The 20,346-nt window shown below is 37.6% G+C and overlaps 1 protein-coding gene across 1 annotated transcript; it reads right to left on the bottom strand.

The window, feature by feature from the left end:
* Positions 1 to 22: 22 nt before the first annotated feature.
* On the bottom strand, positions 23 to 20,029 carry CUNH3orf70 (chromosome unknown C3orf70 homolog). The gene is made up of 2 exons (XM_087725596.1): positions 19,661 to 20,029; positions 23 to 5,869 (listed from the first exon to the last, which is right to left on the bottom strand). Exons 1-2 carry the CDS (start codon positions 19,866 to 19,868, stop codon positions 5,313 to 5,315), a joined length of 765 nt encoding a protein of 254 aa, XP_087581722.1. The 5' UTR covers positions 19,869 to 20,029; the 3' UTR covers positions 23 to 5,312.
* Between the last annotated feature and the right edge of the window lie 317 nt (positions 20,030 to 20,346).

Raw genomic sequence — 20,346 nt, 5'->3', positions numbered from 1 at the left:
ATGGAAAAAAAGCTGTCATATCCATGTTTTCAACTTTGTTTTTATTTTATTTACAATCAGAAACCAAAAAGAAAAGAACATAATACTAGAGTTATCAACCAATAAAAGAAAAAGTATGATATGCCAAACACAAAATATTGTTTAAAAAATTCTGCTTGCCATATTTTACAAAGCATAATCAGAACTAGAAAAGTTCTAAAAAAGATCAACCAGGAGTGTTAACAGTTCTTCAGATGAAAGAAATGAATGCTGGAGTTTTGATAAATAATGTATAGTTTGGAAAAGATTTTTCCCCTTTTCCACTAAACATTCTTAATGAGTAGAATGATAAAATATTCAGAAGACACAAAGGAAACCCTTAATCATACAGCTTAATTATGGAATCTGCTGCCACGAGATATGTTGATGGCTATTAAAGTCAATGATTAGTCATAATAATTAACAGAATAGAGTTGTCAGTGCTACTTGATGGGCATATGTTGTCTCTGAGATCAGAAACAGTGTATTTCTAATATTTAAGTTGGTGAGAAACAACAGTGAGAATTAATATGCTCATGTTCTGCCTTTAGGCTTCCCAAGAAACTTCTACATAACGTTTACAATATATTAAACAAAAGTTTTGAGATCCAACATTAGAAAATAGTTGTGAATATATTAATATATTACTAGTTCTTTTTATTTTATATGTACCTCTCACAATGGGATGAGAATCTCTCTCCATCTACAATTCACGCTGATCTTCCATGTAATAAGCTTTGAGGCCATTTGCAGTTTCAGTTCTATGCTATGTATAAGTGTATACGATTCTACAGCATACTGAAACACTCTAATAATTTTGATTTTATACAAAGAATAATCTGAGTTCTGCATCAAAGATGTGATTCAGAAAATTGTGTTGCCATTTAATGTTTGTAGCCCAAACAGTTTCTTACATTTTATCCTGCTATTCTCTAAAATAGGTTTTTTTTAAATAGATTAAGTGATTTGTTTAGTATCCCTAAAAAATCAAAATCTTGCAAAGCATTAATGAAAAAGCTTATTTCAGCTTTACATCTCCAAAGTGCCCAGATTTGATTAGAGTTGGGCAGTATACAAACTCTCTTTGGTGAATAAAAAACAGGAGTATATTTCAAGGCAAATATTAATATTAATCTTTATTTAAAGTGAAGATTCAGTGAAGGGACTCATCTGTCTTGTTTTAATTTAAATAATGTGAGTAGTGGGAAGAAAAGGTTCTACTCTCAAACTTCTCAGAGTTTTTATTAATTACGGTTTTCAATTAGTGACTTTCCATATTTGGCAAGTAAATTTAAATATCCGACATATTGAAACTTCTATAAAAGTTGAACATTGAAAGATTTTATAAAAATAAATATTGGTAGCAATAGAAGGATATTAATCTACAACTATTATCCTTTGGGATTGTAGCAAAGAAATGTTTAACATTTCTTAAAGCATTTAGGCCTTGTTTAGACCATGGAAGTGAATTTTGATTATAAGAAGCTTCAAGTAAAATCAACTTTATGCCATTATTTTATTCATCCAATTGCAAGAGGTCAGATAGAGAATATTCCATGTACATTATCCTTCTGAATTGCTTTACTATATATAAAGCTAATGAAAGTTCTGGCAAATATTGCTAGAACGTGTAAATGTTCCTTAAACTGTTGTTAAAACCTTCCAGATGATTCTGCTCAAATATATATGGTTTTTGTATATGGTTTTTAAATTTATTATCTAGACTCTAAATCTGCAGAGAGAGCAGAAATCTTGATACATTTTTGTTCATCTATGTTGGAAGTAAATAATAATTGGCAGAAGTACAAAATACCTGGGTCGATATTACAGGAAAGGCAAAGTAGGTCTAGAGTTTCCTGCATGAGAACTCAGATAATTACTAATGAAAATTTTTCCTTTCAAAAAGTTTATAGAATGACTTTATATAATGTGGTATTAATGAAACAGTGGTAAGTGGACCTGTTACGCAACACTTGTTTCTCAAGTGATGGTTTCTATGCTACGTCCAACTCATGTTACTTTACGTGTCCATGTACATTCACATATGATGAAAGGTAACATCAAACACACCCATTTCACATCAAGACATGAACATTTGTAGTGCCACAAAACTGTGGAAAAGAAATCCACTTTACTTTATGGTTGTGCAAAAACAATCTTCACATTTATTATTTTGTGAGAAGTTTACATGAAACAATGATGTGCTCTTGAGAATAGTTTGAGACACAGTATTTACGTGCTGAATCAGTCAATCAAATCCTGCATGGCTTCCATTGAAGAAATCTCCAAAGAAGCCAGAACAAGACAACTTTGACTGTTGTGCTTAAGATTTTGAAACAGAGTAATTTTAAGAGATTAATATTGTATGCAGCTATTGCTCATTAATAGTCTGATCAAGAATGCCTGATGTAAGCCTGGACTGATTTTTTTCCAGCTCTCATTTCTCAGTTCAGAATACATTCATCTAATCTTAGCCTGATTAGATCGTTGTGCCTTCTGTCCTGCAAAAAAGTAGCAATATCACAATTCTTCAGTATAATAAATAGAACTAAAGTGTTCCCTCAAACCTGCCCTGTTTCTGCTCTCAAATGTAATTTCCAATTCCTCTGGGATTCCCAAAATTCCCAGTTCTTCCTTTTTTAAAAAAAACAACAACATGAGATAGTCAGTCACAAACTTAACACAGCCAGACAAGCTGTATTTTAAATCTCCAGTTCCAAATAATTTGAGTATATAATCGTATTTTATGCAGTTTCTTTTATAAAATCCATAAGAATTCTTAACATCACCTGAGAAAATCTTTAAGAATCCCAAGATAACATTCTATAGTGAAACAGTGTTCTCTTTAAAAATTAGAAGAATGCTGTAATTTTTTCAGAACTACTAAGAAAGGATTTTATCTCTGATGATAGCTAAAGCTGTGTTTTTTCTTTCTTTTGGGGGGAATGGGGGCAAGAAATGCATTATTTTAGTATCACTTATCAGAATAAATAGTTTGTTTTACTTCTTAAGGTAATATTTGTATATTTTAAAGTACATATTTTATAATCATTCATAATACACTGCAATCTAAATATTTTCTAAAAGTGCCTATGTCTGAGTGTATGTATAAAAATTAGTTATTAGTTATGTGTCAAGATTGTATATAAAGAGCAGCATTCAACAACACAGCATAAGATAATCTAATACTGAGAGTTACAACTGTACATATTTATATGTTACCATTCTTAGCTAAACTTAATGGAAAGTGAGTTAACTAAACCATTATAAAACAGGGCTATATTTATTAATAGATGCCCTAGTGTTACAGGGGGGGGAAATCAGTTGTGTACCACAAGAGCGAATGCAAAAGGGTTAGGAGGTAAAACATTTTAATCCACTGGTACATGACCATTTAAGTGTATTTGAAATTCTTACTTTAAAATATTGGGGGGAAATGTACATTTACAGCTCAAAGGGCCATAATCCTTAAACTGATTAGCAGGGCACTTCTTCTGAGAGGATAACCATATTGTGTGGTTAAACTTAAAATGGAGGCACAAATACATCAGGGATATAAAGATCTCTTTCCACTATACACTTTTCACTGTTTTATACTGAATAACATAAACAATGATTAAGCAAAGCTAGAAGATAATAATTGGCTGCTTTTTTTTCAGATTCTTTCTTTAAATCAAAATACTGCATGTCAGAGGCTAAAACTACCATGACATCTTCTTTTCATCTAGCTACAGTCAAACCTACTAGTGAATAATTTAAATAGATAATAGAATAGAGCCGGTACTAAATGTAAATCCCGAGTTACCAAATGTACAGATTAATAAATGGAACTATTAAATTCTATTGACCTAATTCTATACTGAAATACTTTCTTAAGTCAGTTCATATACCATTTACAATTGTTCTTCAGTTTGCAAGTGCACTGATTGAATGTGTCCATAGCAAAAAAGTCTGTGTTAATCTCTTTAAAACAGATACTGTTATATCTCCTGATTAGTTTTCCTGATTTTTCTAAACATCATAAGTTTATGGCTGCCCTTTGCTGGGAGCAGAAGGCTTAACCTTCTCCTCCCCCCTCTTTTCCTTTCCTGTTTTGTTTTGTTGTTTTACGTTGGGTTAATGCCAAGCTATATTTGGCTGATCTAAAAAATAATCCTAATTTTCATCATGAGAATATACACTGAAATTGTAGTCACTGTATACCTATTTCAGATGAGTAGCTCTTTCATATATGCTTTGTTTCTATGATAAAATCCAGCTTGTTCTCTGTTTTAATACAGAAAGTAATTTAAGTATTTAGCATCAGATTATATATCAGTGGAATGATATATAATGGTCAGTTGGCAGTGTAATAATGTATCCTTTGAAGGATTTTAATTCAGGCCTCTCTGACATATTCTTGTTGTAGAAACAGTTTCAGTTCTATTGGCTGAGTATTGTGCTTATGCTGGCAATCTCCTGAGTTACTCTGTAGCTGGCAAAAGAAGTTAGTGTATGCAGGTCATTTAGAAAGATGTACCTAACATCTGAGCTAGTGGGGAGAGTCATGGCTTCTTGTCTCCTACATAAAATAATACACATAGTTTAAGATTGTTTGCTTACGGATTTAGCTCTGCTCATCAAAGGTATGGCTAACCTCCTATTGATATTCAGCAAATGCACAAAAGGCTAAATCCTTACTCCAAATGAGAAATCCCCAACCAATTGCTTATTTCAGAGTAGATAATTTCAAAGAGGGTTCTTAATCAGTGGTATTTATATACCACAGGTTACCTGAAAAGATTGTAGGACGTGGTGTAAGCCACTGATACTCTTAATCCCTAGACTACCATACATAATACCATACATAATAGTTATGCAGTCTATGACCATAATAAAATTGGACTGATAGATAATAACAGAATGCCTGCAAACACACAAATGTCCTTCTTGGGAAAAGTGTGTGTTTGTATCATGTTGGAATCCAGATTTTGTGCTAAGACCAAAGTTTGAAAATCACTTGCTTATAAGATAACTTGTGACCATTGCAATTTAGCTGATCTTCATGACGATGAGGGTTAGTCTGTAACTAAAGATACCAATTCTGGTATCTTTTGAGCTATACAGCAGGGTTCCTGGAAATTCATTGGTAGAATGAGTATCAAGGAATTAATTCACAGATGGTTAAATATTGTCACTGTGTTCCTTGTGGGATATCAAGTACACTGCAAAAAAGGACCTGTCAAAAATGCCAGTATAAATGTTAGAAAACCAGTGTTATTTTAATATGCCTAGCTAGCTCCCAGCTCAAAATTTCACACTGTGGTTTCTATGGTTTCAATTACTTCTAGTTCACACTGTGAGGGTGATAGAAGGGGACACTCATCTGGCTCCCAGCTACTATCTGGACTATAATCCTCTTCTGAACTTAGCTCTGCTCCTTCTTCTGTGTCTTCATCACATGACTCTACATAATGAGCCCCAACAGCATTGATCCCAGAATCCTCAGAACTGGAAGGGGATGAGCAATGATCTATTTTTGGTGTGTTATTCTCTCTCAAAATTAAGGCATTGCGTGTGGGGACCTCCTGGGGCTTCATCTTATAGGAGAGAGCAGGAGGTTGCCTCTGCACATAACACATCTTCCCATTGATGCATTTCACACGGTAATTGTCAATAAAGAGGTCTGAAATTGTGCAAAACCGTGGGGAGTCTGGTGGTAATGGTGCTTGGAAGACAGGTGCAAACTTCAAAAAGTGTTCTGTGAGAGAGACAGCTATCTGAATAGTATTTATGGTTCCTCGAGGCCGAACAGGTATTTCAGTACTTGGAAGCTGTTCTACTGGAGTCATAGGCTGATAAACATATTTACCTGCAAAAGACATGAAAAGAATTATTGAAATCAAATTTTACTTCGTAGAAATTAACTAGATCATGAAAAAATGCTATTTCAGCCAGATGCTGAAAATCTAAAACAAGAATATGCTTAGCTTATAGGCTTCCTGAAGGCATCTGGCTGACAGCCCCTTAACTTTTTTCCATATATTTCCTTTCAATCACAGAAAATAAATATTCTGTAAAATAGTAGATTCCCCCTTCTGCCCCCATCTTGAAATTCTTTAATTTTAGATATACTATTATACAACTAAGCCATTTGTCAGAGTGTTATTTTTTCTTTGTGCCACCCGGAGGCTGTTGTGGCTGCAGTTGTTAGTGAGACATTCTAAGACAGGAAATGAAGAGATTTTAAAGCCGTGAAAGCCACTAGTATTCTGATAATTAAGCCAAGTAAGAAGAAAATAGGATTGCATTGACTATGCCATATAAAAGCAGGATTAGGGAAAAGGATATTGAAATAAAAAAGAACCATCAATCAATTGCAAAAGGCAGCTTTACTTGGAACAGCTTACATTCTGGGAGGATCTGGAGTCAGCAGAATAAAAGAGAAAGAACTGAAGAAAATCATAGAATACAAAAACCCGCAAATAGGATGGCTGTGGCAAAAGAAAGCAAAAATAATACCAAAAGTAACTGGCAGCTCAGGTGCAATCCCAAAACATCAGAACACCACTTAATGCTATCAATTGACAAAATCACCATCAGTTGCAAAAGGCACCTTTACTCAGAACAGCTCTTACCCTAAACATGCATTTAATACCATCAAACAAAATCTGTTTATCCCTGGTCCTTGGGAAGGGCTCAATACAATCTAGATATCTGGCTGACTGTGCAATGAACCATAATAAAACACAACAGCTGGGAAAGATTACTTTGCTGGTGATACGTCAGGGTTCTCTGTCACCACCAGAGTTGTTCCTTGACTGGCAAGTAATACCTATCAGGGCTCACAACTTGGAGCTCCTTCTGGTCTCCCTGCAGGTAGAAACTGGCCAGAGGGGATTATGGGTGGTGCATCAGTTGCAACCCTATGCGAGGTAGAAGTGTTTATCTACAGTAACTCGTGCTCTTACCTAGCTGAGCTACTGTAACATGTTATAGTTGCCTCTATCCTTAAAAAACTAATTGGAAGTTACAATTGGTCCAAAATGGATGGTCCCACATGCTTTCTGGCATTGATAGGAGCAATTGCTGACTTTTCCCCCCTTTTCAATGGAATCACAAGAGCCGAGGTGGTGCAGTGGTTAAATGCAGCACTGCAGTTCAGCAGTTTGGCTGTTCAAATCCCACCAGGCTCAAGGTTGACTCAGCCTTCCATCCTTCCGAGGTGGGTAAAATGAGGACCCAGATTGTTGTTGGGGGCAATATGCTGACTCTGTAAACCGCTTAGAGAGGGCTGAAAGCCCTATGAAGCGGTATATAAGCCTAACTATTGCTATTGCTATTGATATAATATTGATTTTGCAGATATTGCCTTGGTTGCTAATTGGTTTCTAGGTACAATTTAAAGTACTGGTTTTAACTTATAAATTCCTTTAAGGCTCAGTGCCTGGATATTTGCAGGATCACCTTCTCCAACCAATACTGTCTGAACAATTAAAGCAAAGAGAGGGACACTGTTATTGTTCCAGTATTTGGGGGAGGTCTGAGCAATTGCAATGAAAAGGTGCTGCTTTGGCCGTATGGAGCAGCCTCCCAGTTATATTCAGAGTAGCTTCCTCCTTGTTGATGTTTCAGAAGCTTTAAAAGTCAGAGCTGATTTGATCATGCCATTTTCATTTTCTGTTTTTTATTGTCTGTAGCTTTATGTTTGGACAGTATAGTTTTATCGTTTCTATGCATATGATTACACCATGAATGTTTACTTGGGTTTTACAATCTGTGTAAGCAGCTGAGTATCTCTGGATTGCAGTTGGGGTAGAAATGTGGAAAATAAATGTAGGAGTGATAACTTCCAGAATCTGGAAGCAAGCATGATAAACTGTTCAGAGGCAGGTAGTAGGTAGAGATATTGCTGACTTTTTCCCCCTTTTCGATGGAATCACAACCACCTGGTCTGTTTATATATGTAGCCCTTCTTATTCTATGTTCTAATAAAAATAACTTCAATACCTAGAACAGTGTTTCTCAACCTTGGCCACTTGAAGATGTCTGGACTTCAACTCCCAGAATTCCCCAGCCAGCGAATGCTGGCTGGGGAATTCTGGGAGTTGAAGTCCGGACATCTTCAAGTGGCCAAGTTTGAGAAACACTGACCTAGAAGGAAATAATTAAGGCATTTAAGAACCGAGGTGGCACAGTGGTTAAATGCAGCACTGAAGGCTACTTCAGCTGGCTGCAGTTCTGCAGTTCGGCTGTTCAAATCTCACCGGCTCAGGGTTGACTCAGCCTTCCATCCTTCCGAGGTGGGTAAAATGAGGACCCGGATTGTTGTTGGGGGCAATATGCTGACTCTGTAAACCGCTTAGAGAGGGCTGAAGGCCCTATGAAGCGGTATATAAGTCTAACTGCTATTGCTATTGCTATTGCTAATAATGCCAGTGCAAGCAACATTATGTAAAGCACAGAAAAGCATAAAGTAGTAGATTAAAATAAAATAAGGGTGATACAATAAAAGGAGAGAGACTAAATAACTGAATGTAATTTACACAACAACCAATTGCTGTATTTGTCTATATCTTCCTTTTTTAAATATAATTTTATTAACATGTTTAAATAAAAAGATAAAGACTGAAACAAGCAATATAAAGTAAGAAGGAAAAAAGCAAAGAAAAAGCAAAAAGGGCAAGAACGGGAAAAAAGTTAAAATTAAAAAAGAAAGAAAAAGATACAAAGAAGTGGTTTTCATAGCAATTATAAGTACAAATACGTTTAGAACTCTCTCTATAAAGTTACATAAAACCTGTACTATTCTTTCTATAATCTGTTCTAATCATCAAAACTCTAACCCCCAAAATCATTTTTCTCATTTTATGCAGAAAGTCCATAAGTGGCTATCAGTCAGCAATGAATGTAAATAATGACTTTTCCCCAATCAAAGAAGTCAATTTATTCATTTCAGCAAAATTGTATCAACATTTCTCTATACCTTCCTATCCTTACAAATCACCCCATTTTCCGGCATGTCCAAACATTAATTCATTCTTTGCCTTTTACTATTTAAATTTCCTCACTTCTCTTTGAGTCTGTTAGCAGCTTTATCCCACCATAACTTTCATTGTATTCCTCTTCCTCTGAAACCATTTGGTCTTCCTTCATTAATTTATTTTAGGGTTTGATGTCATCCATTCTGTAATGAACTCAGTGCATTTATTTTGCATGGGTCCCTCACTTTTATATATTCAGTCCACATTCAAAAATCATCCATTTATTTTTTTTTATTTTATATGATTTGATTTAACCCACACTACATAAAAACATATTCTTATTGGGTTCACTCTTTTGGTTTCTCCTAACATACAAAAAAGCATACCTCTACATAAAAATTGAATGAAATCATAATTCTGCTCAACATCTTCCCAGACATACTTAATAAATTGAACCTCCTGTCCCTGAGGTTTTTATATTCACTTTTACTCCCCCACCATCTCTCTCTGTTGAGGAGAGCAGTAATCACATTCCTCAATCATCAAATATAAATAGTCTTGACACACATATTAAACAAGATACACAGCTATAAGCAAACCACATCCATATGTCAACTTTTCTTCAATTATAACAGCTATGCTTACCATTGATTGTGTATGGCTTCCTTTTCAACATTTTTTTTCTTGGATACACTAACACATTAGCACCATTTTTAAACCATTTCTTCTCTTTTTCAATCCTGTTTCCATGTCTAACATATTCCCAGCAGCATATCCTCACTTCAGTTTTATAATCATTTTATTTTAATTCTAGTCCCACTGCTAAAGTATTTAGTTCTTTCATCCACTTCCAAAACAGGGTTTTTTTAAATTTTCATCAAAAATGCTGTACTGTATTTTATATGCATCATTCCGTTTTAAGTGTACTTGCTCTCTTGGATTATTGTGTGTCCTTTCTTTTTCTTCCTCACATTTTGCCACAAGTACAGAGTCTGCTTTTTTTTTCTTCTCCTTTTTTTCTTGGTTCAACCAAGTGAGGCTGACTCTCTCATGGACTGAGAGACCTTGTTGACTTCCATGCTTAAGGCAGGATTAGAACTCCTATTTTCTTGATTTCTTGCCTAGTGCCTTAATTACTAGAACACAAGAGTAGTCTCTCTACTCTTTGCAACTCTCTCTCTCTCTCTACAGAATACACAATGTATTTCTCTTAAATTTAACTTCACAACAGCCATTCACCCTCACACATTCTTTCTTCTACAGCCTCTTTCACTTATAATTCCACCAGCTTTTTTTCTGTGCCATTTCTTTCATTCTTTCCAAACAGCTTCCATATAATCTTTCCTTGTATCCATTTCCATTCATTCTTCTGAGTAATCTTCTAACACGTTTTCATACAAGAGACAGTTTCTTTTCCTGTTGTCATTCTGCTTTTATCTTTAATTTCTTTCACTTCCTTTTCTTCCACATCCCTTTTTGCATTCAGTTGTATCCATAACAGGCACAATTTCCTGCTGACGGGGCACAATAGCAGTCCATTTGTGCATGCTTGGTTGGAATAGCACTGAAATTGTTTTACCCCACAGTAGTTCAGTAGAAGGCTCCAATTTTATAATTATTTAAAATAACCTTCATTTTGCACAGAAAGAAAACATAAATCTTACTTTTTTTAATTTTCAGTGGGAAAGCTCTTATCAATAAAAAGAAGGGTGTAAGGATTTTATTATTCTCCTTTTAATGGATTTTCTGGAAAAAAAACTGATGGAAGAAGCAGGGGGGAAACTGGGAGGGTTACAGATGGAAAACAACTTTGCTTGAACTACTGTTAAATTTTGTGAAAAAGGAAGATAATTTGTGTAATAAAAATCTTGTGCGGAACCACCTGTACAATTACCAAGCCTACCACGAATAATAGCATGCTGACTGGGGAATTCTCGGCACTGAAGTCTGCACATCTTAAACATTGCCAAGTTTGAAAAACACTCATACAGATTGTCCACATGGCAATTATATTTATTCTTTCATTAAAAGAGAAAGAAGACAATTGCATCTTTTTCCCATCCAACTGATGGCTTTACACATTTTATTTCAGATTGGTGAAAGAGCATTCTACACTATCAGAGTTCCTTCTTTTTGTTTGCAACTACAAATACTACCCAAATGCCTTTGCTTTTAGGGTACATGTGATAAACACATGATATGGAAAAAAACAGAAGTTAAAAACTGTAATATATATAAAACCAAAAATGTAGCTCAGTGCAGGTAACTAGAAAAACAGAATAATAATATTCTTGTCCTGTGGCAGGATAATGAAGTGCCGGGCAAGAATCACTGGAAAATAGGACATCCAAATGCAGGGGTTGATCATCAAGTGGACCCTCTCTCAAGTTGCCAGTGAGATATTCTGATGACCGAGGGCACCTGGTAGAAAACATTTTGATAATGACCCAATATAAATGCATGCTCATTCTGATATTATAGAACTTAGTAGAAACTAAGGGTATGTTTTCTGATCAGACTGTGATAGATAACACTGAGAACATACTGATTCAAAAGTAACTCTAAGAATAGAAGACATATGGCTGCAGCTTGTGAAAATCTGGATTTGTTTATAAACCCCTCCAATAACTAGATAGATAAGCAGCCGTTAATTACTAATATCTGATTATTTAAAGATGGGCAAATATTTACAAGTAAATGCAAAAAAACCATGTTCTCCCTGAAACATATCCCGCCCTTCCACAAGCCTTTTATAATTTGGCATTAAAAAGACTGAATATTTTTCATAAGTGAAAACTCTGAGATTCTATGATGTTTAAAAGGATCGATTAGATTATGGGTTCCTGTAGAACAGTCTTCTCCTCCCATCCCAGCCCTGCAGTAAAAATATTGTTTTTCAACACAAACATGATAAACGCAGCTTCCTTCTCATTTTCATTCATTTTTCATTTTAATTTATTTGTATGCCGCCCTTTTCCCTAAGGGGACTCAGGGCGGCTCACAACTCAAAGGGAGGGAAAAACAAACAAAGTTACAGAAAACATCAAACCATACATAGTTAAAAAAAAAGCACAACAGTCATACCATTCGAAGTGGGGCAGCGAGTCTTTAGCCCCAGGCCTGTCGGAACAGCCAGGTTTTAAGGGCTGTGCGGAAGGCCTGGAGGGTGGTGAGGGTACGAATCTCCACGGGGAGTTCGTTCCAGAGGGTCGGAGCAGCCACAGAGAAGGCCCTCCTCCGGGTAGTCGCTAGTCGACACTGGCCGGCTGATGGAATTCGGAGGAGGCCTAGTCTGTGGGATCTAATTGGTCTAGTGGAGGTAATTGGCAGTAGGCGGTCTCTCAAATACCATGAAGGGCTTTGTTTTTCTACGTGGAAGTGGCAATTCAATATTGCCCCTCTAAACCCACCAGGAAAAAGTTAGGAAATAAGCCAAAGTAACCTACCAGAGAAAATGAGAATTACTGTTTGTGCCCAGAGCAACTTCTATAATATTGCAGCCTTTGTTGGAAAACGGTGGATGATTTTATAGCTCCAAAGGAGACACTTTAACTTTTTGGAGTCAAGATAGACCGCAGACAGGGGGGAAAGGGGAGGGGCTTGTGAGAATGTGGAAAACGAGAAATTGCATTGTTTTGCGCACAGGCTCCATTTCTGAATAGTGAGATGTTTTAGGGATTCAAGTAGTCTACTTTCCCTAGAAGGAGCCACCATAAATATATGGGATATATGGCTGAGCTAATCAACTGAAGCTTCACAGCATGTTGATAAATTCCTGTTTCCCATTAAAAGTTATGGCAAACTTTTAATGCTATTGGATTTCCTGCATTTAACAAAGTTAGCTGCCTGCTATCTTCTGCGATCCAGTTTCAGAATACCTGAACTGCCTATAAACTTCTATTGCCCATCAAAGCAAGGGAGAAAAGCACAACAAATCACTTCTATAATCACTTTCTTGGGGCATTCTATTTCTCCCTGAAATGTTTGCAGTTATCAACTAATCTTTGGAGCCCTAAAGCTCTATATAGCCTCTGGTGACATTTTTACAGTACCATAATGCCCTGTAAACAAAACTGCTAAAAATTAATGGCATAGTTTCTTGTCATTTTGAAGCAGGAATTTTTTTAAAAAAATGGACTTAACTCGATTTAATAGGTTTTTTTAAAAGACACCCAAGATATAGATGAAACCAATATAGATTGGCTCTCTTTATATTAAAGAGCCCTGCCCACTTTGTATCATCATCCCTTTCACTCTAGCCCTTACTTCTTAGAAAATGTTACCGGTGGCCTTAAACTGTATCACTACAGGTACATGCACTGATTACCTATATAAATCAGTGGTGGGTTTCCATTATTTTTATTACTGGTTTGCTCATGTGCGCGTGTGTCCTTGTGCGTTTCTGCGCATGCGCAGAAGTGTCCAGGTGGGTAGGTGAAACCTCCCGCCGCTGTCACTACCAGTTCGCTCGATCCAAGCCAAATGCAAATCCTAGCAAATGGACAATCACACATATGGCTTGGTTGGGTGTTAGAGATTCATGGTCTGTATATTATGGTTAGGGCAGGACTCTTAAAACCAAAAGTTATTCTCTTCAATATATGCATTCACAAAGTCTCTAATACTTCATTTTCATGTGTGCAATACTAAGGAAACTTTTCAAACATAATTAATAAGAGCCCATAAAAACATCCTTCAAAGTGTAGAATATCTTCTAAAATGATGCTTGTTTGATCTCATATGTCAGTGGTTCCCAAACTTGGCAACTTTGAGACTTGTGGACTTCAACTCTCAGAATTCTCCAACCACCTCTGCTGGCTGGAAAATTCTGGGAGTTGAAGTCCACAAGTCTTAAAGTTGCCAAGTTTGGGAACCACTGTCATATGTATATATCATATAGAGAACAAAAGCAAATCTTTTCTTTAACAATATTTTAAATATATATGGGCATTATCACAGATGTAACCTGTTACCCTAGTTCTTAAGAGAGAAGTCCAATTGAATACAGCAGGATTGCTATATGAATCTATGAAGATTAATAGAATTTTTCAATTTACAGTGCAATCTTTAACATATCTTTTCAGAATAAGGTCCACTGAGATCTGCTTTGTCAGGATACATCAATTTAATGTCTACATGGGCATGCTGGATGAGGTCACACAAGGGCCAGTTGTCAGTATGCTGAAACCCAGTAATTTGAGCATTAAATGGCAAACATTAAATGCTTATAGCCTTTTGAAGTAATTATTTTTAATAATCAGATTAGCTATCAAAGTAAATTCAAGGTATAGATATACGCCTACTCTAAATTAATATATTTCAATATATCATACCTTTTAACTATCCATACATTACATTATGCACATAATGTCTTTGAGGAATCTTCAAACACATATGAGTAAAATGACCGGTTGTATGATTTTTTTATTCCACATTATGGTTTCTAGAGCTATGAATCTGAATAGCAAAAATACAACATTCATGAAAAAGTGGGACAGGAAGTTTCCTAAGTGCAATATAAGTGTGAAAAGAATTTTTATTCAACCAAAAAATCCATCTAATCTAACATTCTGTTACCATGGCGAGTTAGTATTACCAGAAGGATGATATGTAATATAACCTTTTTATTTGGCATCATTTGATATTGCCATCTTTGAGGTAAAGATAAAGTGTTTTAATATTCCTATCTTATAGAATAAGAATGTATATAATTGTCTACATTTGAGAAATCATGAATACATAAAGAATCATAAGAATCCTTAAGGACATCTTTAGTTATTCAGGAACATACACATAAAACAAAATCCAAACTAAAATGTTAGATGATCACATGTGAGATTCTGAAGTAAAAAGTACAGACATTGTCTTAATTCACATTTCTGTTGTTTTATTTTCTCTAATCACGTTAGTTCCATGTCATGACTTATTCTGCTAAATGCTAACAGGGTTACCATGACCTCAATCTGTTCAAAATAATAAAAAAGGGATAATTTAATAAGAAAATCTTTTAAATCTATTTCAAAAGTGTTTATCTGAATGTAGTTTTTTCAGTGTATCAAAATAAAAAATGAAAATGTTTTCAAGTAATAATATATTAGCGTGAAAAATAATAGGCCATTTTGTAATACTGAGGCTAATTAACTAGTAGAAGGGTTTAAGAAAAATATCATTGAGCCATTATATTATACACAGATGACTGCATTTTTTAAATACAAGGACTTCAATCTAGGTAGCAGCAGTGAATACCTTCAAATGAATAATCAGCTGATGTGTGGTGAGAGTGGTCCCTGCAAGTCTTAAAATGTATTCATTCTTGAAACAGACCAGATAGTCTTAAAAGAGATTTCCTAAATTCAAATAATTTTATACATGTGAAAAATGCTTCCTGAATTCACAGTTGCTAAATATCTTTGCAAAGTAGTTTCTACAATTGAAACCTTGGTATCATTATTATAATAAAACATGATTTACATCCCCAAAACTTAGGAATATATTAATGTGTTTGTGTATATATGTGTATGGGTGTGCGCGCTTGCATGCATGTACATGTAGGTATGCCTAGATAGATGAGAGAGACACACACATACACAGAGAGAAAATGCCTTAAGAAAATAACAGGTATGATTGTACAATTGTATTTGCTTTACAATTAAACAAAGTAATGTCTAATATGAAATCTCTTGAGTTTCATAAAGTTGACTATGTTAAAAGCTTGCTTTTTAACAGTGGATTGAGAAAAGATAATATTTGAAAAAGTTAGTACAGGAAATGTATCATTTTTTGTATTCCACTGTGTTGCATTTACAAAAAATCCCGGTTTTTACTTGGAGAAAAAAAAACCTATTATCAAACTCTAAAGTAAAAATCAATGCATTATGCAAAATTAATCCTTCTCTATGGAAAAATGAAATGATTTGATTTTAATCCTTCATTTTGTTCCACATCTGTTCATACTTGCCACTTTTACAACCCCACTTCCTGTTCCTTCATCATAAATGTAAATGGAAGTACAGAATAGCATAAACAGGTGTGAGCTGTGAAAAAGATATTCGCCCAATCAGTGAAATGCTAATTAATTCTAAGAGTTTTCACATTCAAATTGCTTTCAATTTATAACTACTTTATGTTCATACGTCAAGAATCTGCTTGTCGATATCATGTAATAGCTTAGTGAATTAACAATATTATTATTAGACAAGTGTGTAAATTATTCGATGGAAACGTTGCTATGAATTACCTTCCAAAATTATATCAAACCATTGCAGAACTGACATATCTATGTTATCTTACTAATGCAATTAATTGCATTTTTCATTGTCTCAATCAAAAATATACTTCTATGAGAGCTAGTGTGTTTTAGTGGTTGTTTGTCTTTGAACTAGCCACTCTCTCTTAATTTAGTCTATCTCACAGAGTGGTGGTTGTAGGGGGAAAAGTAGAGGAGGGTATGCTATACTCTTCAAGAAGAAGGTGGGATATCAATCTGACATCAAATCAGATTTTAATAACATATATAAATTAAGAATCTACCAGTTAGAAACACTTTACGCTTTAATTGAAAATTATTATTATCATCTACCATTTTAAACTGAAGTTCCTAGAAAGTGTTGCCTTGGTATAACCCTGTAAGAAGACAGTCACATTTCTTGCTGTTTTTGTCCTATGTCTGCAGCTGTGCTTAAGCCCTGTTCCTTCCCCAGGGAGGGATGCAAAGCATGACATATCATTCTACACCTTGTTTTTGCCTCTTCACTGGCAGTGAAGCCTCTCTCAAGGCTCCGCATCTGTGTTTACAAAATATTACAAAAATAAGTGAATTAATACAGACACATGGAGTCTATCCCAGAAATAAGAGAAGATGCCCCAATTCAGATTTGAATAAAATTCTTGCTTCATTTAGTTCAAAGTCTTTACAATTCCTGGTAATTGTGTTCATGTTTGGGGCAGGCCTATTTTCTGGCTCTACAAGAAATGAGAAAGGCTTAATCTGGAACCACTATAGATACCATTCTTGCCTCTTGGTGTGCTTAATAAGAATCAACCATAACTTAATGGCACATAATCAGTTGGCCTCATCGGAGTATAAGCAAAAGCAAAAAGCCAAATCTGACATAATTTTTTTAAGCGATTTCCACTTGGGATATATATAATAAAAGAAAACCTGCCATATTTTTTTAGTGAGTAGATGCAGGAGGCTGTGTGGAAATTCTAAAGTCAGTCACACTGGGAATCCCTTGTACTGAATGCTTTCACACAGACAGTCTTGTCTTACAGGAGCACAATTTGGGTTGTAGAAGATGCACCCATCCTGCTGTGAGTATGGTGCTTGAAAGTGGAGAAAATAAACTCAGCCATGTGATCAGAAGCATTAAAGCAGCAAATTCAGATAGGCCTGATTGCTTGGTAGCCTGCAAATAAAAACATTATCTTGAGCAATCAGTGAACACTACTAGGGATTACATAACTCATTCTTTGAAGAAACCTCTTCTGCTCAGACATAGTTTAATGCTGAACATGGTACCAGAAGGAAAGATAACATATAATTCAAGAATAGTAATCAATAGGGTACTTTTGCAATCAAGACATAGGGAAGATGTCAAATTTCATCCTGCCTTTACCCATCCTGTCAGAAGAATTGTATGTTTTATTGCCATTTGCTAGCATATTGACGCACTACTAGAAAAGAAGAACTGATGAAAACATGAGAACACCACAACAAGTAGAAATTCAGATGTAGACAGTTGCAATTAACAGATAATTTTATACTTTCTTTTGAGATAGGCAGCTTTCAGACGGAGATAAAATAACTTCTAATTTGCAAATGAAAAATACTTTAAAAAACAGAAAACAAAATAATTTGCACATTGCTATAATTTGCAAAAGCCCTAAAACTTGAGTCTAGCAGATGATCCTGTCCCTATGAATGGGGAGAAAACCCTTGGAGCTTTGAATGAGAACAATGGCATTCTTACAGAGAAAACATAAAGTGCTATTTATCCGCTGCAACAATCCCCTTGCTCTGCCTTCCAGTTTTCTGGCTTTGGATAATGAAGTGGCTACAGCAAGCTGCTGACATTTGGTCTGTGACTAGTTCCAGACAGATAACATTACTTCTGCTTACTGCCATTTCCCCTGCAGATAAAAGTGGGAAGTAAGTTATATGTTTACATTTTATAACCCACCCACCTCAGTGTCCCATTTTTTACTCTAGATGATGATGAACCATTAAGGAGCTATCAGTCTATTAGAAAATCTAATCTGGACACAAAGAAAAGATGAGCCAACAACATTCTTTATGTAAGAGTAATACGTTTAAATTAAGGCAATAGGTGAAAACAGTAACTTGAAAACTAGACAGCTAGTATTAGGTATAATGTCATTCCATGACATTCTCGGGCTAATTCTTCAAGCTATTTATCAAATTACATATGCAGCCACAGAAGAGATGTGAATGGCCTTTTTAATTATAATCTATGCAAACTACAATAGTTGGCTCAAGGTTTAGAGAGCTGCAGCCTCCAAATGTAGAGTTACATTTCCCACCATCCCTCAACATTGATTGATATTGGTTGGAGCTACATCAGGAGGGCCACAAACCTTCTCTAAATAAAGAAAAGATTGAATGGGAAAAGCCAATAGGTTTTTTTTTTACTGTCCATAGTACTACTTGTCTAATACAGGGATCTATGACTTCAGCAGTTATAGTATAGGGGGGGGGAGAGAGAGAGAGAGAGAGAGAGAGAGAGAGAGAGAGAGAGAGAGAGCGAGGGAGGGAGGGAGGGAGGGAGGGAGAGAGAGAGAGAGAGAGAGAGAGAGAGAGAGAGAGAGAGAGAGAGAGAGAGAGAGAGAGAGAGAGAGAGAGAGAGAGAGAGAGAGAGTGAGTCTGATGGCTATGGGTGGCTTAGCTAAGTGTTTTGCTACCTTTCATTGCCTCCCCAATCAAGATCTAGCGAAAAGGTAAATGATGATGAAGAGGAATGTATTCCTTATGTAGCGGGTGCGTCCTCCACGCTACGGTGCTGCGCGGCAATCGGGGCCCCGGGATGCTCGCAGCACTCAGCCGATCCCGCCGCTCAGCTGATTGGCGCGACGGGCGCTGCGCCCTCCCAGCCACACTTAGACGTTTTACCTACCTAGCCACCCTCAACCCACCGCCGATCCAACCCACTCCTCTCTTGGCTTGTCCTAGTACCCAAAGCCCTCGGGAGAGCTCTCTTCCCCGGGGGAACACCGAGATCCATCTAGGCTCCGGATGCCACTGTGCTATCTGTCACTATCAGTCTCTCGTCAAATCTTCGCTCCGGGCACCAGGGCATCGAGACGAGGGGAAAAGAAATCAGACAAGAGCCCCGCTTCTCCCACAAGCGGTTCCGTCTACAGGAAAAGCCACAACCCAAAACCCAGCAAAGGATTTGGGTCCCCCCCCCCGCTCAGGACTAGACTACCGAGTCTTCTCTGTCCCCGGTGTGATTAGCCAGCCTCTCCCTTTTCCGAAGGGCTCCCCACACCTCCGCCCGCCCGCCGCCCGCCTCGCCACGGATCTGCAGCTCTCAGCCAGGGAGTTCCCTGCAACAGCGCGGAGGGAGCATCTGGAAGGCAGCAGCTTGCAGGGACCGCCGAATCCCTCCTCCGTCCCATCCGCCGCGCCCATCCCAGCCCCCTTCGCCCTCGGTACTCACAATGGCACCAGCCCAGATGGCAGCACCAGTGCAGACGGAAGCAGCGGCCGTGACTGTGTGTGGCGCACAGCGACAACCCATCGCAAGGCTGGAAGTCGGGTCTTCCAGCGCAGCTGCGGGCCAGCGCTTGAGCCTCGTCCAGTTTCTCGCTCTTCCCGACCAGAAGAGAAGCGGCAGCCACGCTGGCCGCCGCCCCAGCCCCGCTCATAGTGTTGTTGCCGCCGCCGCCGCCGCCGCCTTCCCCTCACTCGCAGCCCACTCTGAGCTCACGCCTTGCCGCCGAGTCACTCCCGCTTGCGCGCACACAAAGCGCAGCGGGTCGGGAAGCAGCGCTTCTTGCCAGGGGAAACAAACGCCACGGGCTAGCCCGGCCCCGCCTGGAGCCACTTTGGCCAGCCGCCCAGCTCCGCCTCAGCCCCGGCCCCGGCCCCGGCCCCAGCCCCAGCCCGCCCCCTCCAGCTAGAGACGGGGCGGGGGAAACGAGGGAGGGGAAGCCAGCCGTGGGGAGTCCGCTGAAGTGCTCGTGAGCTGCGGGTGGAGGGGGAAGGTTGGAGGAGGAGGATTAGGAGAGCTGCGGAATCCTCCCCGGGAGATTAAAACCGGTCGGCGTTCCCCTCCCTCCTTCCCTCCCTCCGTGTGGAGAGAGCGCTCACTGACAGCTCCTGTGGGCGAGGCGAAAGGAGGGA

This window comes from Thamnophis sirtalis, unplaced genomic scaffold (assembly GCF_051295495.1).
Source record: "Thamnophis sirtalis isolate CommonGarterSnake01/CBP01778 unplaced genomic scaffold, rThaSir2_p1.2 scaffold_11, whole genome shotgun sequence".
NCBI classification, from domain to species: Eukaryota; Metazoa; Chordata; class Lepidosauria; order Squamata; family Natricidae; genus Thamnophis; species Thamnophis sirtalis.
This window is presented reverse-complemented; position numbering and strand designations above follow the sequence as displayed.